Source organism: Haemaphysalis longicornis, unplaced genomic scaffold, assembly GCF_048455015.1.
Source record: "Haemaphysalis longicornis isolate Haplotype H1 unplaced genomic scaffold, Haemaphysalis longicornis Haplotype H1 scaffold_10, whole genome shotgun sequence".
Classification (NCBI taxonomy): domain Eukaryota; kingdom Metazoa; phylum Arthropoda; class Arachnida; order Ixodida; family Ixodidae; genus Haemaphysalis; species Haemaphysalis longicornis.
Genome location: NW_027526204.1, coordinates 153808038 through 153831661, shown reverse-complemented (window position 1 = coordinate 153831661; position 23624 = coordinate 153808038). Strand labels below are relative to the sequence as shown.

At 47.9% G+C, this 23624-nt stretch overlaps 1 protein-coding gene and 1 pseudogene across 1 annotated transcript in view; one reads left to right on the top strand and one right to left on the bottom strand.

The window, feature by feature from the left end:
* LOC144159688 (uncharacterized) overlaps positions 1–23624 on the top strand; it is a 65148-nt gene that overhangs the window by 24873 nt on the left and 16651 nt on the right. The window contains exons 6-9 of the mRNA XM_077691334.1: positions 744–904; positions 19412–19649; positions 22065–22124; positions 23550–23624. The exon at positions 23550–23624 is cut by the window's right edge and continues 23 nt beyond it. Of these exons, the coding sequence (XP_077547460.1) occupies positions 744–904; positions 19412–19649; positions 22065–22124; positions 23550–23624 (534 nt within the window). The remainder of the gene's footprint in view (positions 1–743; positions 905–19411; positions 19650–22064; positions 22125–23549) is intronic.
* Positions 15586–18586, bottom strand: LOC144158077 (uncharacterized; annotated as a pseudogene).

Genomic DNA, 23624 nt, shown 5'->3' with positions numbered 1-23624 from the left:
ATAGGCATTTTGCATAAGGTTCCGGTCCAAACACATGACGTTCATATGAGTAATTTTTGTTCAATTTATGTACGGATTGGTGCTTGTTAATGCGCTTGTCATTTAAGTATGGCGGCAGCTGAGGCTTTTAGAAGGAAACAATTCGTAAATTCACCTTTTCATCTGAACTCAATGAGCTGTTAGGCCGCGGTAAAACATCGTCACTTGAGCCGTACTTTTCGATTTTCGTGGTTGTGACAAACAGCCGACACTCGTAATCGCAATCCGGCTAAGATTTGCTTGGGCGGGCTACCACATTTAGCTTATTTTGTCTACTGTTCAGTTTATATGATGTCTTTGTGATAGGTACCACGCTTGTTCCTGGCCGTATTTTTAGAATTCTCTGTGGATAAAATTTTTTGAAAGACGCCGGTGGGTTTTACACGTGGCGCCGCAGGCGAAGCAAAAAGTTGTTAAAATCCCGCAAGGTAAAACACGGTGTGAACTCCACGCTATGTAACACGCGGTAAGACATGTATGTACGCGTAGCAAGCACAGTCAAGACTGTTTTGGGGATGCAATCAAACAAAAAAAAACACCTTTCTTGGGCAGAGACGTCAAATACAGCGTGCCTAACTACCACCCTAGAATTTCTTTAATCCGGCTAACGCCAACGTTCGGTTTTAATTTAGAGCACTGCAATTTTAATTTGGACATAGCTGTAAATGAATTCCGCCGTGCATGCTTCTTGCGCTGATTTGCAGTGAAGATTACTACCGCAAGCTGGCACAGAAGATCCGCAAGTCGACCTACTTCAAGATGTTTCCGGTGTTGGAGGTAGACTGCTGGCCCTTAGACGGAAACTACAAGAACACACCCATCATCTTTGAGGAGCGCTACCGCACAGTTCGAAGCACCCCGACAAGTGAGGAAGGCAAGCGAATGCTTTGTTTAAAAACAAAAGCGGTTGTTCACCAAACCTGGCATTGATAAGGCCGAACTTGAAGCAAAATTTTGCTTTTCGATGGCTTAACGGGGAGATTCCACTCATAAGGTGGTACCGCCATCCTAAACCCCAGCGCTGAGCTGAGCCGCCAAAGACAGGTGCAGCTACAGCAGCGTGCGAGCTTCGCCGACTTTCACAAACACCGCGCTAGAGTGTCTTAGCATCCGACAATGCACTGCACCTTGATAGCTTCTCAATGCATGAACTTCACTTCACTTCGGTTCAATTCAGTTATTCAGTTTAGTAAATGAAGGCCGCGTCATCTCTAGGTACTCGTAACTATAAATTGGAGCCAGGTACCTGTAGTCAAATTCCCACTGCTGCAAATGGACACTCAAATAAAAATTTAAAAAAAGGTTCTAAGGACTTCTTATTTTAATATGACTGCTTAAATTTCCTCTAAAAAAGTTTCTTCCCTACAATAATTTAGTGTGAAGTAGTTCAGGCGACTTGGAAGGGCCTCAATGTGGAGCTTGGTCTTGTAAATCCGGCTTTCTCTTGTTGTCTTTTACAGTGAAGCGTAGTTATAAATGGTTGGGTTCTTGCGCGTGTCGAAACATGTGTCGCGCGTTTCTCAGCAAGCTCAGCGCACAAAGCTGAGCTACACGAAATTCGGCGATCTACTTGAGCGAGAAGCGATGCGCGTGCATACTCACATCGTAAGTGAAAGCTTAGGGGGCCCCCAGTTTGTCGCAACACAAGAAAACTCTTTCACAGAATCCGGCCAGCAATGATTAAAAGTGGCGCAATAGCACAGGGCGTGATTCTTTTACGAACTAAGTCTGCTGGCCCGCTGCGTGCTTATCTACAAGGCGTCGTATAGTCTACGGCACTGGACACCCCCAGTCATGGCCTCCACATGACAGCGAAGCTAATTTCGCAGTTACGTCACTCTGTTCCCCACGCTTACTCCGTTTTCTGTTCGGTGGTACCCCATAAAAACACCCCCTTCACCCCAGAGGGACTCGTCCTTGGCTGTATAAAAGCATGTGCCAGTTAACGGACTGGGGCATTCGAGCCTGTTTTAACAAAAGAGCTCTTTTAAGCTTTGGGTTCCGCCGTGGAGCGTTAAAAGGGTGTAAGGATGAGAAAAGGCGTTCTTGTGAGTACCTTAAAATAAGGGTATGGGCAGTGCAGCTACGCGGTACAATGTGGATCAGCTGAGCGCGCAGCTTGACATAGGCACATTCAACACGCACAAGTCACACTTTGACCATAAATGAACTGAGCAAGAAAACCAGTGGGATGCATGGGGAGAACGCGCACGTGTTTACATCTGCTCTTCTTGCTTTTGCAGCTGCAGCTGAGGAAAGTCCTCCAATAGAGTGGGTGGGCTGGTCGCAAGAATCAGATATTTAGGGCTAATTTTGAAATTATTCATTTTAATTTGAGCATATATAAGTCAGCATGCGGATTTGCAAAAACCGTTTTAATCGTGCGGTAGTTATTATGTTCATTAAGTCATATAATTTTATGTAATGCCCAACACATGTTCCATACCATTTCAATACACCCAAAGAAGGGCGTTCGTTATTTCAACACAATTTTTCCCACAAGTGAGTAAAGCTACAAATTAGGGTTTTGGAAACAAAACAACAACGGGTGTGAAAGACCGCCAACTAAGAAAAGGGAGTAAAAAATCTCCGACTTTGGAGGTGTTTTATACCCGTTTAGACGGGTGCACTGAACATTTTCTACAAGCGGGGGGAGGTTTTGTACGTCGTAGCATTCTTATGCCGCCTGTCTTGAGTGTGAGCTTTTTCCATCCAATTTTTTTATTTTTTCTAAATCCTGTCTGGTCAATTATCTCCAATCACGCTATTATGACGATTGCAGGTGAAACTTTCGCGAAATCTTCATTGTCGTGGAAATTCAGGTTGTTAAACACTTCGCCATTTTCCGTAATTATTTTATATTTTTAGTATTTATTTTTGTTTTTTTTTAATTTCGTTCGACCAATCATGTCCATTTACGCTATTAGAACGATTACAGGTGGAACTTTCACGAAATCTGCCTTATTGTGGGTACGTTTTGACATTTTCCGTAACTTTTAAATATTTTTTTTTATTTCTTTGTTTTTCAAAATTTCGTTCGACCAATCATATCCATTTACGTTATTACAACGATTACATTTAGAACTCTCGCGAAATCTGCATTATTTGGGAAATGCAGGGCGTTACACGGTTCGCCATTTTCAGTAATTATTTTATATTTTTCTTATTTTTTTATTTTTTCAAAATTTCGTTCGACCAGTTATACGTTTACGTTATTGTAAATATTACAGGTGGAACTCTCGCGAAATCTGCATAATTGTGGAAATGCAGGGCGTTACACGGTCCGGGCAGGAAGGGGTACTCGGCAAAGAATGCTGCGCCTTGAAACTGCGCCGCCTGTAATGGGTGCACCACCGCAGACAGGGTGTCATAACAGTGAAGCCAGCTTTCGAGCCTGTTCGAGTGTGAGCACAAGGGGCGCATGCGTATGCGCACTTCTCCCTATGCCATTTTAAAGGTGCTAGTCTTTTGGGGGGATACTAAAACACACAAAATGGCGCAGCTCGCACCAGGGGTGCAATGCTAAACAAACAACGTAGCTGGGGGTCGCCCTAGCTTGTTTCCTCATTGGATCCGCTGTCAGTGTGAAGGACATGTGCACACTGTAACAGCTTCCTAAAATCCGGTTAAGCTTGGCCTCACCCCTCAGCACTTAGTTTAGCCTAGCAAAAACAGCGCAAAGCCTAACAAAACTAAGCAAATCCTATCCAAACCTAGCAAAACTTAGCGACACCGGAAGAAGATAGGTGGACCCCTAGCTCCACTGTGGGTTTTTTTTTTTTTTTGCGACTGAGCAGTTATTTAAAATCTTTTCAACACACTACAGAGAACCAAGGGTGTAGCAGTCGGTCAACACCCTCTTCGCCATACAAAAAGAGTGTAAAGCTACAAATTAGGGTGTTGGAACCTAAGAAAAGGGCCGTAATGACTTTCCAACACCCTTCTCCCACTTATACTACACCTCTTTTAGGCAATAAGGGCGTAAAAAGCTTTCGTGTGCATATATAGTCGTTTTAATTCTAAAGGTTCCAATTGACGTTTCACTTGCCAATGCTAAACTTGGGCAATGAGGCGCACCGTATGGAAACGAGCGATCATTGCAGACGAACATTGTTTTTTTTTTCCTTTGAACATTTCTTACGAGGTGAGGAGGAGGGTATGAGGGTATGTCTAGCACTCCACGGTGCAATTATACATGCATGCATAGCCTTTGTCAATCAACAGTTGAACGCCTTTTCCACACCCTTTTAACACACTAAAAAAATGAAGGGTCAAAACGGGTGTATAGCTACGAATAAGGGTGTTGAGGTTCAATAAAAAGGGTGTAATAGCCTCCCTAAACCTTTTTTACATTGATGATACAACCTTTTTGGCCAAAAAGGGTGTAAAATGTTTAGTGTAGGTTATCGTCAGCCTTAAAAACTAAAACAACAAACGAACAACAATGAGAGCAAACAAACATTTGTAAGTCAGTTCCTGCGTATCTCGCTCTCAACCGCCGCGGTGGCTCAGTGGCTAAGGCATTGCGGTGCTGAGCACGAGGTCGCGGGTTCGATTCCCGGCTGCGACGGCCGCTTTTCTGATGGAGGCGAAAAGCAAAAACGCCCGTGTGTACGAGATTTCGGCGCACGTTAAAGATCCCCACGTGGTCAAAATTAATCCGGAGCCCTTCACTACGGCGTGCCTCATCACCAGCGCTGCGTCGGCCCGTTACACCCTACAAGCAATCAATCAAATCAATCAAGCGTATCTCGCTGTCCCTCTCATCCTTGTTTTGTTGTTTTTTGAGCTGTTAATTCAAGAGCACAAAACAAAGCGACAATAAAAAGTGGGTTGCACTCTTTGTACCCGTTTGACCCAACTCTACTCGCGCTGATTACATCCTCACCGATTAGCAGAGCTTGAAATTATACAGCAGCTTAATCTTATTTCCAGGAAGATCAACCGTCTATTCGGTTTTGTTACTGTTTAAAACTAAATCGGTAAGAGCTATACTGATTGTGGGGTTTAACGCGCCGACGCTACACAGACGATGAGGCACGCCGTAGTGGAGGGCTCCGGATTAATTTTGACACGTGCGAATCTTTCAACATGCGCCAAAATCTCAAACAAACGGGCGTTCTTGCTTTTTGCTCCATCATAAAAGCGGCTGCGATGACCTGGAATTGAACCCGCGTCCTTGTGCTCAGCCGCACAACACCATAGCCACTGGGCCACCGCGGCGGGTTCCGTAAGAGCTTCGAGTATCTGCTACGTAAAGAAAAAAGACAAAGAAACTTCGCAGCTTTTAACGTTAGCGCAAGATGAGTGTAGGCCAGCCATAAGGCTACATAAAATTGACCACAGGCAATACAATTTCAACAACTGAATTAAAATAAAGCACATTCCACAGAAAATAGTATCAATTATTCCTAAAATTCGGGTGCCTTATTTTAAGTTATAGATGTTCCAACCGAAAGGTTTGGCCGGAATACACAAAGGAAAAAATGAAAGCCGTTCCACCCAACGTGAAAGCGGTCAGGAGTGAAGGGCAGCGGTTCGCCATACGGGCTGTGGCGCCGTTTTCCGCTCTTTGCTACCACCCCCCACGCTCTTACCCTCCTCCCTGTCTCCCTCCTCTCTTGATGAAGTGAAAATCAATGCAAATCAATTTTCCCGCCTTCGCAGTGCTCGTGCGCCTTCTCGTGGGACAGCTCACGTCTTTTTCTTTATATTTTGTTTATTGTTCTGCTTTCTGTGCTTGCTTCCACCTCGCACCTGCTGCAGCCTTCCTGCACCATTTCGAACGTGCCGTTTTTCTTCCTCGGCAACCACTTTTTTTCGCTTACTGTCGTAACAACCAACCCAATGAGCATTCCCAACTAAAAGGAGGCGGGACTGCCGGTTAATAACATACCGTATTTACTCGATTATAAGCACGCCCCTTTTTTCCACGATGACAATTTACAAAGTGAGGGGGGGGGGGAGGGGGTGCCTAGATTCGAAAAACCTAGATTACCCCTCTCCCCCCCGCCTTCTTAGTTCGCGGCCGTATTTATTTATTTATTTATTTATTTATTTATTTATTTATTTATTTATTTATTTATTTATTATTTATTTATTTATTTATTTATTTATTTTATTTTTTATTTATTTATTTATTTGTTTATTTATTTATTTATTTATTTACCATCAAGGTCAATAGACCTTATAGAGGGGAGTGGTTAAGGAGAAACAGTAAAAATAATAACAGAACGCCAGAACAAAAATAAAGCTACAATAGTTATACAGTCAGCACGTTTCCGGTCATACAATGTTAGCTGTTGCGTTCTTAAAAAGGTTGAAGTCTCGAATGGTTGCTGTCCGGTTTGGAGAGGACGCCACCAGGTGGCCGAGTCGTGTTGACATGCGGTGCGTGGGCTCCCGTTAAATTTCGCCCAATCTTCAGCCAAATCTGCCATCCAGTGGATTACTGGGCCCCTCCCGATTCCTCGCTGCGAGCGGCGTCGAACAAACCTATTCTCAAGTCGGTGAGTGGACTGCAAGAATATTTACGACGATTTGAATTTCTGAAGCGAGGCCTGCCATGAACATATAGAACTGTCAATAGAACTCACGAGCGAGCATAGCAGCCACTTGCGCGTGCACCGGAGCCCGCCGTGGCCGAACGCCACGTGCACGTGCTGGCTCCCCAGCGTCCAACTGCCACCGAGGAACGCAAGCATGGTTGATGCGATGGAAACGGCCTCGTCGCCCGAGGAGTCATCGATCCCGATCGTAGACGAATCGGGCCGGATGTGCATGGAGGTTACCGGAGAGGAAGTGACGACAGAGGATTACTTGGAAAAGGTGGGCTGGAAGGTAGTCAGCCGCAATAAAAAGCCCAAGGAGGAACGAGCGCAGGGAACCTCGCCCCAGACGCGGTCGGACACGAAGACATTCGCAAGGAAAGCAGCAGCAGCGGCAACGATGGCAGCAAGGATGCCCAACGTGTTGCCGAAGGAGGACAACAAAGTGGTCGTGCGCCCGCGAGGCGGACTGTGCATTGCGAAGACGCCCATCGCGATCATCGAAGAGGCGATCGCAGCAGCGGCCGGCATCACCAAAGAAGAACTGGCGAAAGACACCTTTCTGCCCAACAACGAGCAAAACATCGTAATTGTGAGTACCCCGGACTCTTCTAGAGAATGCAAGTACTCTACAATTAAAGAGATCTTGATCGGAGGACAGAAACACGAGGTAGGGGCATACGCAACGGCCCCCGATAGCATGACGAAAGGAGTAATCCGAGGAGTACCAATACAACACACGCAAGAAGACATAATGGAAAGGATCATAACGGAAAAGAATCCAACAGTAACGGGCGCTAGACGAATTGGAACTACAACCACGGTCATCGTCACCTTCGAAGGCGACAAGGTACCGAACGTGGTGTTCTACGGATCGGGTGTAATGAAATGCAGTCTGTATCGCAAACACTTTGATTTCTGCACAATCTGCGGAGAAGTAGGCCACAGAAGAGACGTATGCCCAACTCCAAATGTACGAGTGTGTTTCGACTGCGGAATGAAGAATCCGAAAGAAGGACACGCGGAGGTTTGCAAACCGAGGTGTAAGCTATGCAACGGCATGCACCCGACCGGAAGCAAGTCATGCAAGAACAAGTACAAGACGCCGTACGTGGTCACCAAAAGGAGATGGGCAAGAAAGGAGGCTGAGGAGGAAAGACGTAGGCAAGAACAGGAAAATCTCGCGCCAAGTAGCTTCCCAGCACTGGGGAACAACGGAAGAGCTAAAAGCCAGGAACGAGCGCCCCGCTCGCTAAGCCGTAAATCGGAAAGGTTAGCAAGCGGCAGCATTAGCCGGGACGTGAGCAGTGGACGATCCAAGTCAAAAGACAGAGTCAGCTGGAGCCAAATAGCCCAAGACAACGGGAAGAGGAAAGCAGAGCCACAGCCAAGCACGTCGAGAGGACCGAACACCCCGGCCAGCGGGAAGATCGGACAAGGCGTGGAAATCGGAGCATACAGGGCATTACAGGAAACAGTGGAGAGGCTAACCAGGGAGAACGCGCAACAGCGCAAAACCATTGAAAATTTGGAACGGAAGCTAACAGAGACAATAGAATTAATGAAGAAGAGCATTAGCCAACAACAGCAAGTGCCACAGATACTGCAAGCGGCTCCAGCGACCGCAGACAACAGCGAGGCAGCGGGGAAACCATCACCAACCTCAGAGCCGGCGCCAAAGAGGAGAGCTCTCGAGCTCCTCAAGGAACGCAAGCTCGCCGACAGAATGGACAGAACGGAAGACAGTATAGAGAAGATAACAACACGCATGACACAGAACGAGGCTCAACAAGCAGCACGGTTCGCAAGACTGGAACAAGCGCTTCAAAGCCAAACGGAATCGATGCAAGAGAACATCGCAGCAGCTGTACAGCAGAGCGTGGCGGCAGCAGTGCAGCAGAGCGTGGCGGCAGCAGTACAACAGTGTGTAGCAGCGGCCGTGCAACAGAGCATGGCGGCAGCATTACAACAACTCAGAGAAGAGTTAAACATGAGCAACCCAACATGGACCGCAGCACAACCAGCACAGTAAACGCTAACAGTCTCGTGGTCTGGCAATGGAACTGCCACGGTTTCGCAAGTAAGAAGGCAGTCCTACAACAGCACATTCGACACTCAACCAGGAAGCCCGACATCATTCTGATTCAGGAGACCCTCGTAGAGGAGACCCACCTCCCAGGGTACAAGACCTACGCCAGCCCGCCCAGCCGAGTTGCCAACGGCAAGGGACGCGGCGTGTGCACCCTGGTGAGGAAGGGACTGAAGTACGAGGAAAGGGAAGGACTAAAGAAATCACTGATTGAACACACGATGATAGAAGTTATCACCGGACAGAAGCGGAAACAGAGCACCTTCATCATGAACATCTACAGCAGCCCGAGCCACCGCAGGCAGAAATTCAAGGCACTCCTCCATAAGGCTTGCAGAACTGCCGGCAGGGACGACAACCTAATCATATGTGGGGACTTCAACGCACACAACCAAGCATGGGGCTACATCACAAACAACGCCAAGGGAAACAGTCTTCTAACCGATGCTACGGAAGAGGGACTTACACTCATAACAGACCCAACGTACCCCACGCGGATCGGCAATTCAACGTGCCGAGACACCACGCCAGACCTTACCTTCGTTAGAATACCACAAGACGGTCGAACCCCATCTTGGATCAACACCGGTCACAACCTAGGCAGCGACCACTTAATAATCGAGGTGACGCTACCGCTTAAAGGAAAATCGGACGAGAAGCGCATCCACAAGCTCACAGACTGGGACCTCTACAGAACCCTATTACCGAGCGAAGAGGAAGAGATACAGGACGTGAACGAGTGGTCTAACAAGATCATGGAAAACGTCACAGCAGCAACCAAGGAAATTGAAACGGATGTGGAAATCGTAAAGATGGATAGCCACCTAGCGCACATGCTGGAGGCAAAGACCTCCATCCACAAGAGATGGCAGAAACAACGCACCAACCGGAGACTACGAAAGAAGGTGGCCGAGCTAAATCACGCCATCGAGAAACACTGCCGATCGCTCTGCCGACAGCAGTGGAACGAGATGTGCAGCGCAGCCGACGGCCAATTACACGTAGGAAAGACGTGGGCCATGCTCCGTCACCTACTGGACGAAACAAAGACGAAGTCTTACCAGAGAGACAGTCTGAACAAGACCCTAAACAAGGCGTTACGGGAACTGGGAAAGGAGGAGATGCACAAACGAATCAACGACAAGTATCTACCGGAACACCCAGAGGAAACGCATCCAGACTACTGGGGCATGGTGAACGAGAACCTGGACAGAGACATCGAGATATGGGAGGTACGGACGGCGGTACACGAGCTGAACTGCCGATCCGCAGCCGGTCCAGACAATGTTACGAACAAGGCACTCAAGCATCTCAACGAGGCTGCGATCGCAAGCTTGACGGCTCTCTTCAACAAGTGTTGGAGGGAGGGCAAGCTACCCCAGACCTGGAAGACAGCCAAGACTATCCTAATACCAAAGCCAGGAAAGCCGCCGGGTATCGAGAACCTCCGTCCCATATCTCTGACTTCGTGCGTCGGCAAAGTGCTGGAGCATGTTCTGACGAACAGATGGCAGGAATACCTCGAGGACAATGACCTGTATCCCGACTCCATGATCGGATTCAGGAACAAGCTGAGCACGCAGGACGCGATGCTCCAACTAAAGGCGGAGATCCTGGACGACGAGACCAGGACCAAGGACAACAAGGCAATACTGGGGCTGGACTTGCAAAGTGCCTTCGATAAATTGAAGCACTCGGCAATTCTAGCACAAGTCTGCGCCCTGAACATGGGAGCCCGGACGTACGACTACGTTAGGGACTTCCTAACGGGGCGCACGACAAAGATCCAAGCAGGTGACGAAACCCTCGAGGAGAAGAAGCTCGGCAGCGTAGGGACCCCACAGGGCTCGGTTATCTCGCCGTTGCTCTTCAACCTCGTCATGATTGGAGTTGCTCGCCGCCTTGAGTCGCTAGCGGGCGTACGGCACACCATATACGCCGATGATATAACGCTATGGGTTCCAGGCGGCAGCGACGGACATATCGAGTCAACACTACAGCAAGCAGTCGATACCATCGAAGACCAGCTGAAAGGAGCGGGGCTTATCTGCTCGCCAAGCAAATCGGAGCTCCTGGTGGTTCCACCCAGATGGAAATTAAAAACGAGCGAGGGCAACACGGTCAACAACCGAATCGTGGTACGGACCGGCAACGGACAAGAGATTCCTGAGGTCAGGAAGATCCGAGTGCTGGGCTTTCAAATCGAAAAGAATCGCACCAACGGGGAGACGGTCCACCGACTCCTAACTAAAGTCACAGCGGCCACTCGCCTCATAAAGCGGGTGGCCAACAAGAAAGCCGGCATGCGGGAGGACAGTCTGATACGACTGATCCAATCGTTTTCCGTTAGCCATATAACGTATGTCGCTTCCTACCACAACTGGAAAGCGGCGGAAAGCAATCGTTTAAATGCAGCTATACGCAAAGCATACAGAGCAGCACTCGGTCTTCCCGACAGCGCAAGCACCGAGAAGCTCATGGACCTCGGCGTGCACAACACGCTCGAGGAAATCAGTGAAGCCCAGCGAGCCGCCCAGATGGAGAGGCTCAAGGGATCGAAGACCGGTCGAGCCATCTTAGCCAAGCTAGGACTCGAGCCCGGAACGAGCGGTAGACCACTCAACAGACAAGAGGACATACCGGCTAACATCAGGAGCGGGACGTGGGTACAACCCCTCCCCAGGAACATGGACCCTATCCACAACGGGGAGAGAAGAAAGGCGAGAGCCAAAGCCATGATCGAGCAACACGCCAACGCACCTGGCACCCGATACGTCGACGCAGCGGAGTACCGTAACCGGGAAGCCTTCACTGCAGTGGTGATCGACGCCGTAACCGGAGAGACAGTCTCTGCAACGAGCGTTAAAACATGTGAGGCGCAGAGCGCCGAAGAGGTGGCCATAGCCGTGGCCATCGCGGACCCAAACACCAAGACAGTCCTCTGTGACTCAAAGGGAGCCGTGAGGAACTTTGCCAAGGGCAGGCTGTGTCGTGGAGCAGTGCGGGTGCTCACCGCGTTGGATTTTACGGGCAGAAAAGTAACAGTGAAGTGGTTCCCCGCCCACGTGGGGACAGATGTGTCTAAACTTGCGGACAACCACAACGAGACGGCGAACTCTGTTGCGCGAGAATTATCTGGCCGCGCAGCAGAAACGAGCCTGTCTGCAGAGCTGTGGGCGGAAACTAAAGATAGGATGGGCACGTTCCACGAAATTACAAAGTATTATCGCATGAACAGACGAGTAATGGCACCGCCGCACCCTGATCTTACCAGGGAGCAGGCGGCGTTATTTAGACAGCTGCAAACGGGCTCGTTACTGACTCCGGTCATAATGAAGCACATATACCCAGAACAGTATCCGGACGACACGTGTAAAGTGTGCCGCAGGGCTCGGGCCTCTATGATCCACATCCTGTGGGATTGTGCAGCAAGACCAGCAGAAGCGGAAACAGAGACTGTGATCCCGCCGTGGCTTCAAGACGCGGCGCGGAGCTATAACAAGGAAGACCAACTCCTGGCCGTCCAGCAGATCCTGGAGGCCCTCCAAAGACAGCGACCGAGTGAAAGCTGCGAGGCGTCAGCCACCCCTCGGGGTAACGGCGACTAGCCTGGGGGCGAGTAGCGAGGACGCTGACGAGTAGAGGGTCCAGACAGGACCGACGTTAGGCCGCGTCTAGGTATCCCGGCAACGGGGTGCCTACTGCAGGCGATTTAATAAAGTCTTTGTCATGTCATGTCATGTCCGGTTTGGAAAGCCATTCCATTCCTTCGATGTACAGCCGTGAGCTGAAGTAAACGGACCACGGGAGCGGTGGCCAAAAGTAATCGCTGAGCCGTCTGGTTGCGCGGCGCCTGCTGTCGAGACCGCGCACAGCGCAGGCGCGGCCTAGCAGTACAGCACACATGCCGCTATCGCTCGCTTCTTCGCGACTGCTCTTTGCTTCGATAAGTTGACGCCAGCGGAACCGCGCTGCCCTTTTGCTGTCTGCTGGTCAACGCACCTGTGGAAACGGCGCGCCGCTGGCGCAATCGGCGACAACGCGGCTCCGCTGGCAGAGTTGGCGCGCTGGCGATTATCTCGTGCTTGTAGCTTTTATTTGCACCCCCCCCCCCCAATCCCCGCTTTATATATTGAAGCAGAAAATTAAGCAGAAAAAGATCACTGTGTAGTCAAAGAAAATAAGACAAAACACCGTCTTTGTTGGTTTTGAAGATAGATGCGAAATTATAGCCTCCCGAGAATATCAGCGAATTCAAAAAATTATTGATGCTGAGCATACATGCGAAGGCTACGACAAATACTGCTGTGTTTAGGTATGCCCTGCATTGCTTTATGAAACTTCGTTTGCCGTATGCGGCATATGTGACATTTCGCAATTGCTCGGGAAAATCCAGCTTCAGAATTTTTTCAAGTTCGAGGCACCAAAACATACATTTAATGATAAAAAAACTATATTGCGATATGAGATACGATTGAACCACACCTTGAATGCACAGCGACTATCGAAACGCATGCAAACTACATTTTTCGATTAGATTTATTTGCACTTGAAAACATTATTGACAGTTCTTGCGCACTTCCGTGACACAAGTTATAATTGAAGGATTACATCCAAAGAGGGGTCGTTCAGTCGGTGATTGAAGATAAAAAGATACTAGCTTATGGTCGACGGCAGATCAGGTCGACCAGGTTCGCCGAAACCGCTGTGAAAATCGCCTTGCAGCATTCACATTTCTGGCTGCTAGGATAATTACAAGTTTCATCGATCACACAAAAGTAGGTTAATGGCCGACTATAAATGATTCCGTTTAGTTTCTTCGGCTAATTTGGTTAATACATTTGTAAAAATGGGAAAAAATTGTAAGCCTTTTTTTATATATCCTACATCTTAATAATTTTCCTTTATTAAACTGCGAAACAAAGCAACGTGGAAACGTAAGATCCGCTGGATGCATTCATGTTATCAATGAATTAGTGGGCCGCTATTTTTTCCTTTTGGTTTTGATAACTTCGAAGCAGTTAATAAATGCTCCAAAAGCAAGATATACTGTGTTTCACCTAAACAATCACCCATGTGGTATTTCTTTTTGAGCCGTTGCATTTATGGGAAACATACGAACTGGGTGAACTGCACCAAGCACGCACACGCGCCGACACATTGGTCACAAAAAAAGCTGCTATGTTCAATTCGGTGGGTGTCCTTGGCAAAAACCTAAGCGCTATAACAAGGTGTGATGGGAACAATTGCGGGATTTGGTGACGGGGCGTAAGAGGTTGTGGCAGCTAAATAAGATAGAATTCACTGTAATGTGATCGGAAGCCTGTTTCAGTAAGGGACAAGTTTTCCCTGCATCAGGCGCAAATATATCAAAACAAGCAAAATAGGCCGCACACGATCTTGAGCTAAGAGAAAGCACCCACGTTGGTTGGCCATTTTTTTCCGGATGTATTTACTGCAATGCTTTCCCGCTACGACCTTGCGATACCGAATACCAAATAAGGCTACGAGACCAACGCAGCCACAGCACGCTATATGTGGCAGCGTAGCTCTATTTCCGCCGATTAGGCGAGTGGCATCGCTTTCAATGATAGGGCGATGCCCGGCAGTGTTCCTCTAACTGCAGGGGGCAATTCCCCTGGCGCTGAATTGTCGAAGCAAGAAGCAGTTGCGAAGAAGCGAGTGACAGCGGCATGTGTGCTGTACTGCTAGGCCGCGCCTGCGCTGTGCGTGGTCTCGACAGCAGGCGCCGCGCAACCAGACGGCGCAGCGATTACTTTTGGCCACCGCTCCCGTGGTCCGTTTACTTCAGCTCACGGCTGTACGTAGCATGAAAGACTGCGAAAAGAAATTAGTTCTGCAGGAAGCAATGCCGACATTGAAGCCGTGATCCAAACATTGTGAAATGTGATATGGGCGGATTATGAATTCATTATGTAAAAAGGCGTGGTGGTAGAGCTTGTGAAAAAGACATAAGCGGGAAACTTTACGGCGTGATGCAAGCGATGGTAGACTGCCTTCGAGGATGATTTGCTTGCGGTGCGATTGTAATTACGTGTAATGAAACGAGCCGAGTTATTCTGAACCATTTCTAGCGACTGTATTTATTTGACGTGAAAGGGATCCCATATTGATACTGCGTAATCTAGTTTTGTGCGAATTAGTGTTTTGTATAGGAGTAATTTTAGAGTAGAAGGGGCTTTTGAAAAGTTACGGCGTAGGTACCCGAGCACGCGGTTGGTGTTGTTAATTACATAGGTGATATGAACGTTCCAGGTTAGGTTAATTGGGATGTGCACCCCAAGGAATTTATAAGAGGGTAAATTTTCTAACGGGTTATTATCAAGGTAGTACACGGGCGGTTTGCTAGGCGACCTATTTTTACGCACAAGTTTGCACTTCCTGGGGTTTAATTCTATCAACCAGTTGTTACACCATTCTGAAATCGCATTAAGATCTGACTGAAGAATATGTAAGTCGTAATTGCATGTTATTTCTCGGAAGATCACGCAGTCGTCAGCAAAGAGATGAATGTTGCTTGTAACATTACAGGATAGGTCGTTAATGTAGATTAAAAAGAGGAGAGGACCAAGAACTGAGCCTTGTGGAACACCAGAGCGCACTGCACTTAGCTCAGATTCTTTGTTGTCAGCGCTGACGAATTGGGAAGGGTTAGTTAAAAAACATTCAATCCAGGTTAAGAGTTGTGAATCTAGATTAAGAAACCGGAGTTTAAGCAACAGAAGTTTGCGACATACTTTATCGAAAGCTTTGCTGAAATCTAAAAATATGCAATCTGCCTGTGATGAATGATCGAGAATAACGTTTAATTTGTGCTTAAATGTTGCCAGTTGTGTTTCGCATGAATATGATTCACGAAAGCCATGTTGGGATGGTGTTAAAAAGAATTCATCTTAAGGAAATTGGCGTGATGTGAATACAAAATGTGTTCGAGAATCATACATGGAATACTAGTGAGCGAAGTTGGACGATAGTTAAGTGGGGAATGCTTGTTGCCAGATTTATGAGATGGAACTACCTTCCCAACCTTCCAGTGTGATGTGAAACAACCTTCGGTGAGGGACTGCTGAAAAATCATTGATAGAAAGATTGGAAAATAACAAAGCGTGCCCATCAAGAACTTTGGAGTAATTAGATCACAGCCTGGGGCTGAAGACAATGTTAAATGTTAAATCTGACAATGTTAAAGCATTTTTTACACCATCATACTCAATTGTTAGCGGCGAAATTGCAGAGTAATCAAAGCATTCTAGTTGTGGTTATAGGCATTGCGCAACGGAAGCGAAGTTTTGTGAAAAGACATCATTCAGCAAGGAAGCACACTCTTTATCGGGAATAGAATCACTGTTGCTATGGGCAAGCGATTACTGTTGACATTTACAACGCGCCAAAACTTTTTGATATTAGTTGTGAGTATGTTTGGCAGGTTATTGCGGAAAAAGTTATCTTTGGCACTTTTTAGTGCTCCTATATATTCTTCTGAGGCTTTCTTGTAGTCTTTCCAACGGGCGGTATTTGTAGATTGTTTAGCAGACTTTTCATCTGTGCACTTTTTTCTGTTTGACAAATGTTTTAAGTGAACGTTATACCACGGAGCTTCTGGGTTAACTGTGATAGTATGAACGGTTATGTAAGATCATTGACTTTTGATAAGAACATGCCCCAGTTGGTTTGCACGCTACGGCTGTCAAAGCTGGCGTTGAATACGTCTAGAAAATTACTCAGTTCGATGCTGATTGCTTGGAAGTTGGCTTTGTTGTAATTTAGAATAATTTTAGTGTTTCCTGCTTTTTTAGGAGGTATGAGATTCACGTCAAATGTAAGCAATAAATGATCGCGCAGACCTGGAAGATATACTATGTTGGAAACAAGATCAGGGCGAGATGTTAGAACCAAGTCAAGAGTGTTGGAAACCTACTGTGTGATCCTTGTGGGTTTGGTTATGAGCTGCGTTAATGAAAATAATGTGCAAACATTCATGAAGTCACTTGCTAATGAAGAAATGGGCTGCAGGGTTGGGGGTTGATTTTGCCACCTAATATTTGGAAAATTCAAATCGCCGAGTGGGATTAAGGGCAGATTCTAGTAGTTGGGTATCACGTGGGTAATTAGATCGTGCAGATCATCTGTGAAGCCTGATGGAGAATCGAGTGGACGGTAACACACTCCCAAAACAATTTTTTGGTGAGCTATCTGGACGACAGCCCAAACAGTTGCAGTGTTGTCACTGAAGTGGACAACACTTGATGGTATTTCTTTACGCACTGCTAGTAAGACACCGCCACCGTGTCATGAATCGCGATAAAAGCGATACACAATGAAATGGTTATCCTGGCCAAATAACTCGTTATCTTGGATGTTTAGATGCAGCCATGTCTCGTTTAATGCCATTATATCAGGATTGCAGGTGTCGATGTACGATGTTAAGCAGTCACGCTTGCTCATAATGCTGCGAATGTTACATCGCATGAAAGATACTTTTGATGCATGATTCGCACCGCCCCTCTCAACTCCCTAGCTTTCGACACGTGCCCGAGGGAACGGTTGAGAAGTACCGAGGGAGTCTGCGCACGCCTACCCATCGGTGCTACTAGCAAGGTGGTTAGTTTTTTGCGAGGACGAGCTTTCGATAACTTTGTCGGCTACGGAGTCGTACATATACGTTTGCTTGTTTGACTAGCTTGTTGTATCTAAGTTGAAATTGGAGCCAATCGGGCAGGCCTTTTGCATAGTCCAAGAGCTTTTTTCTAAGATTACGCGTACCGGCGGAGTAATCCTCACTGATAACAACGTTTTTTTTCTTTCAATTTTGTTCGAGCGACAAGAATCTTATCCTTAATTTTAAAACTTGAAAATTTCTCTATAATGGGACGGCATGTGTTTGGCGAGTATTTTCCGAGTCGATGTGCGCGTTCATTCGCGTTATGAGGCAGGTTGTCGATTGTGCCATCGAGTCAGTTTAGTACCTTTTTTCTCTGATTCATCGCACGATTAGCGCGAGTCGGAGATCCCACGAAAGATAATATTGCTGCGCCTTGACTGGTCTTCTCATTCGTTCAAACGTAACTGTAAGGGGTCAACTCGAGCTTCCAAATTCGCTACGTTGTCTTCAACGCCGGCAAAGGTATCTTCCAGCTCGTCTACATGCTTCGTTTTTTTCTTCAAGTGTGTCCAGACGTTGGTTAATGGAGCCAACTTGGGCCTCTAAAATCTTTTGCCCTGCCTGTATAGCTTTGACGTCAGCAACTAACTCGGCCTGTCCTTTGGCTGACTCCATGGAACTTGTTCGGAGGTCCTTTAGGATGTAGAAAATGGCAGACATCTGTTCTTTCGGATCATCCGGTAGGGAATCGATTTCCGTTAGGGCTTTAGAGCGTGTACTAGGAGGGCCTAGATTGACCTCAACATCCACCGAATACAACAGCAAAAAAATCACGGAGAAACAGTCGCATACAGTTTCACATAGCACCCCTGGGCACGGGAGCAACAGAAGGCAGTGGTCATCGCTCTTTTTAGCGTACAGAGAGGGTTGTTTACTGACCTGCGTAACATAAAAGCGCAGAGCGTGGGCGGTACTGGCCGTCATGACGCTCCCGTGCCCACTGAGGTGATGACGGGAGTCGCCGCCATTTAAGACACAGCCTTGGCGTGACGTCGCGGTTGATGACGTAGGTGCGCAGTACTCCGTACTGTTGATGCGCGGACGAAAGGGTGGCTCTGGTGGAAGCACATGGTTGCTGCGCTGATCGTAGTCGTCGCGCACGAACTGTGGCCACACGTGTGGTGTTGCTGGAAGGTCTTGGGCAGGCAGCGAAAACAGCAGGAACGACGAGGCCATGGAAGCCTGCGTAATATAAGAGCGCAGAGTGTGAGCGGTGCTGGCCGTCATGACGCTCCCGTGCCCACTCAAGACAAGCGCCTGTATCTCGGCGAGACAGGCGCAAGAAGTAATTTTTATTTGGTTATTTGGCAAACATTCAATAGAGAAATAGGTACAGGCAGTGAACCCACTGGTTACGTCTGATACTCAGTCACCTTCACTGTGATGAGTCCATTGTGCCGCTTGGGCCGCCGATCTCAGTATGCCCCGGCAGGTCGTCTTTTGTCCCGCTGGAGTAGTTTTGAATTAAAAACTTCATAAATGACTTGGGCAAAACGTCAACTTGGGCTCGCTACTTAGCGTTTGAAATCCGCCTTGTGATGGCTGCTTGGGGAAGGGGGTGTTTATGTTCGCATGCAAACTTTTTTTCAATTTTTTTTTCCCTGGAAGTAGGGGAGGCTGCTTAGAATCGCAAAAATACGGTATTTAGCCTCATATGTACCTGCAGTTTTTTTTTTTTTTTTTTTTTTGCGCTGAATAGTGGGGATGAATGACCAGTGCCAGCGGTTCCAGGAGTTTCTAGCGGTTCTGCCCGTGTAAATCTCTTGTTCAAGCATCTTTTAACTTTTGACCGGAAGGCTGAGTCGAGGGAATCGGGTATCTTTTTGAAACCTCTGTTTGGGTGCGTGACGCCGCGTGACTGCGGTGGCTGATAGTGTGAGCGCGGACGAGCTACGACGACAAGCCGGGCCCCTAAAGTGCTCTGCACTTAAAAAACATTACTGTTGAACTCGCTCAATGGGCTCCGCAGCCCCTGCACCTTAATGCGCGGTCACCGAACTGGGGAGTCTTTTTGCACGTGGGAAGCAAGACATCTACCGGTGCGTGATGCAGAGACCTCGAGCAGGACCCCCGCTGCCCACGAGGTGGCCGAGGCGGCGTCCCTGCGCTCGCTCTCGCCTTCGTCGGGCAGCATGGAGCTGCTGGCGCTGGCGGCGCACCCGGAGAGCGAGGTGTGCAACTGCCGCCGACAGTTCCGCGCCATGCACTTCCACGTCCGCCACCCCTCCGCCGTTTCGCTGTCGGCCGACCTGCAACACCTCTACGGCTCCAGCAGGAACGACACGCAAGGGTTGGCACATCCCCTCGCTTCTTCCTCGCCCTACAGGGGTCATTCAATCATCCAGATACCCTTAATATGATGTTACACGGGTGGGTGTGCATAAACATAAACAAAGTGAAAGTTAAAAGGGTCGGCAGTGTTTACTTGTTCTCCGAGGGGGGCCTGAAGCATGGAATCGATCATAAATTAAGAAGCCGTGGCTAGATGGAGTTTTTTTATTATTAAAGCACGTATATACGTGCACTTGTGGAATGTGCACGTTCGAAACTGAAATGTGCACAGTTTGACAGCTGACGCTGTTTTTACAGCAATCGCTCGCATACCAACGGCAGCGCATGTCTTAAGGATGTCGCGCTGTGAAAAAGGTCGATAGCCCTGTCTTTCTACGGTGATGCCGAGGAACGTGCACTGGTGCATGCGTCGATAGCCACTGGAGTAAACAAGTTACTTGAGCATTCCTTGGTGGGCCTTTAGGAATGCGCGAGTACATCGTCCCTCCCCCTCGGCCGCTTGAGGCTCTGCCCGATGCGCACGACGACTCGGCGTTTCTAGAACATCCCTCACGCACCGTGCTAACCGCGCTTGGCGCGGCGCTCTAGCCGTCTCAGCCGTTGCACTGGCTGCCCGTGGTGTTGCCCAGCGGTGCTAGCATTTCGCCGCCGCTATTCCATGCGTGCCTCCCTCCTTGTGGAGACCCGCCGAGACGACCGCACGGGCGCGTCGGAACGGGGCGGAGCAGAGCCGCGCTTCGTCTGGCGCCCCCTCGGCAACGTCGCTCTTTCCGCGCTCGATGGCAGCTCCCTCTGCACTCTGTTGTCCTCTGCTTTCTGTTGGTTGCTCTGTTACGGAGCGACGAGGGGAACATAAAATATTTGCTCACATTCCCTATCTGTTGCTCACACATAAAAATACCACAGCGTACGAATTAAACACAACCGCCATAAAAAATAAAATGCAACACAACATAACACAAGCGGCACCACACGCAATCTGGTATTACGATTCGGCAATTTCGAAACAGCAGGCGAAAAGCAAAAACGCCCGTGTGTACGAGATTTCGGCGCACGTTAAAGATCCCCAGGTGGTCAAAATTAATCCGGAGCCCTCCACTACGGCGCGCCTCATCGCCTGCGTTGCGTCGGCGCGTTAAACCCTACAATCAATCAATCAATTTCGAAACAGCGCAAGCAATATCCCAGCAGCAAGTGTCTGCAATTTTTTCCGCTTTGTTTAGCAAAATTAGGTCTATAGACCTGATTCACAGCGCAACACTCATTGTGGGCTTTCACGCGCTGAAGCTACGCCTGGGCTATGAGGCACGCCGTTGTTGAGCGTTCCGGATTAATTTTGACCACCTGGGGTATTTAACGTGCGCCGAAACTTCGACACATGTGGTTTTCGCTTTTTGCGTTTATGAGCTCAGCAGCGCAACGCCATAGCCACTAAGCCATTGCGGCGGGTACAGCGCGACATCATTAAAGCGTAGTTTTGCTGGCATCGGTAGCAACTGAAGTTAAAATAACCAGAAAGACGAAACCCGATCACCATTACAAAGATAATTAAGACAAAATAAAGCGAAGGTAGCAACGCTGGAGCCATGTGATAGTAGCTGACACTTGCGGCAGACCTATAGACCTAGATAGTATATAGATGACAATAGCGGCAGACCTAGAACGTAGGCATTTTTTCTGCCAATGCCTAGCTGTAGAGCGAAAGCAGCTTTCTCAGTGGGAACGATGGCATCCTGTCAAAAGTAATGCATCTCCCCATAGACCGGTCGGTCGGCCGAAAAGCTCCGATAAGGTCTCTGTACACACACGGCACTTGCTTGAAACCGGGCTTCCATTGTGTCAAAACGGTCACTTGAAAATCGCGAAAGAGGAACTGTTCTAGACAAGACAATACATCGATCATGTATCAAGACAAGACAAGACATCGATCATGAAGGAGGAGTACAGGAGGACACCTTTATCTCATAAACCACGTATCGGTATACATTTAGATCGTTCGTAGATGCGTTGACGTAGCGCAAGAAAAATCGTCGCACGGGTTCGTTCTTCTTTTGCGATTTGGGTCTTTGAAGGCTTGCCGATCTAGAGGGCGCACTTCCAGTAAAAGTTGGACGCACTTTTAGCGAAGGTTTTTACGCACTTTTGAAGCACTTTTAATGTGAGAAATATCTCTCAACTTACCTTAGGAAGGGATGGTAAAGTTTTCTTTGTTAAAAAATGTGGAGTAAGCCTGCAAAGGAGCGCACGCGCAAGAAATTTCGCAATCGGTGCCCGCAATACGCTTTTTTGTCCTTTTTCTGCAACCTTACCCCCCCTTGTCCGTGTTTCATAGACTCGATAACTTAGTCACCGGGAGTGCAGTCAGATCAGCGATCTAGCTTATCTAACGTGTGTGTACTCCTTGCTGTTGCAGATTCAGCCGTGTGAGAAAGGCGCTGTGGAACTCCTTCCGAATCCCTGTTCCATGGCGAACGTGAGTGCAGCTTCCCTGCTGCATGGTCGCGGAAGTCTGCGTCGTTCTAACACCTGTAGGCACAAACTAAAATTTTTCATTGGACTACCTGACATCACTGACTTGATAAACAGTTTATTTTATCACTGCTTCGTCAAAATTACTTGTTCACGTTATTTATTTCGGAAACATGTGAGCTTACGAACAACTTGTGTTCAGTGCATCTCAAGGCACAACTCCCCACAACTTTCCTTTAGCTTTAGACAAAGTATTTCTCTCTCTCTTACTTTAACTTTTAAGCACGAAGCAGTAACGTGAAAGTGTGTATTACATTTTATAGGATTTTCTTGTTCTTCAAATGCTTTCATTCCAGTAACGCTGCTATCGAGGTGTACGGCAGGAACGACGTTCTTTGTCGCCTGTGTAGGTGCATGTTCTGGCTTATTTAGATTACAAAAAAAAAACAAAAAAAAAACAGGCACTTGAAGTTATCTATCAATAGCAGGTGTTTCAACAATTGGGTGACAAGGTGAGAATGGTTGGCCACGAGTGTTGAAGGTTTGGGACATTCTTATTGCTCTTCAAGCCCCTCCTCCAGTCTTCGAAACAAGCGTAAAACTAGCGTGTTTGCGAAATTAATACCAAGTAAGACAAAGTGCACAGTGATGACCATGATGCAAACAGACAAACAAATCTTTCTATTTCTATAGCTAGTGTTCCATGCGACTTTTTATATTGTGGAAACAGCGCATAGCAGGAAGAATGGGGGTCGCTGTCTAACAACCATAATTTATTAATGGAAATAAATAAATGGACAACTGAGCGAAAATAAAATTATGGAGCCATCAACGGCCTGCATGTGTGGATGGCCAGCAAAGCTAAGAGGTGTCAAGCTGCTTGTTCTAGCTCGCGCTGTCCCATGCAGAACAAGAAGCAAGGATAAAGGCAAAGATGGGCGCCGTCCCAACAGATGCATGAGCGAGCAAGTCCAAAGGCGGGAAAATTAAATTGCATTAATTCCTCAAGAGCGAGACGACAGGGGAGGGAAGAGAGGGGGGAGTAGGGTGGAGAGCGAGAAAGGGTTACGTGGCAGGGGTGGCAGAAGACAGAAGGAAGCAAAGGCTACACCTTCTGACTTCGCATAATTATAATTCTGTCAGCCGCTTTTTTATCAGGTACATGTGAGGGATTGACAAATTGTTTCCCATGGCGCAGATAACTACGCGCTTACTCGGAGCATAGCGGGTGAAACTTTTTTGACAATTGGGGTGGAGAAGGCAGAAAGCTAGGGCCGGAGCCCTTCTTGTTACGGCTTAAGCTTCAACAGTGAGAGTGCTTGGGGCTTTCCACGAGGTTATGCAGCATGCGGAATACAGGAGGGGCATCCCTGAGAATCAGGGTGCTTTCTCGCACTAAATGGCATCCCTGTCGTGCTCGCGCGTGCAGGCCCGACATTGCGGAGCTGCTGCTTCTGAATTTCCCTCCCCCCACCACGGCCCGATCGGATAACCTGCACCTCAT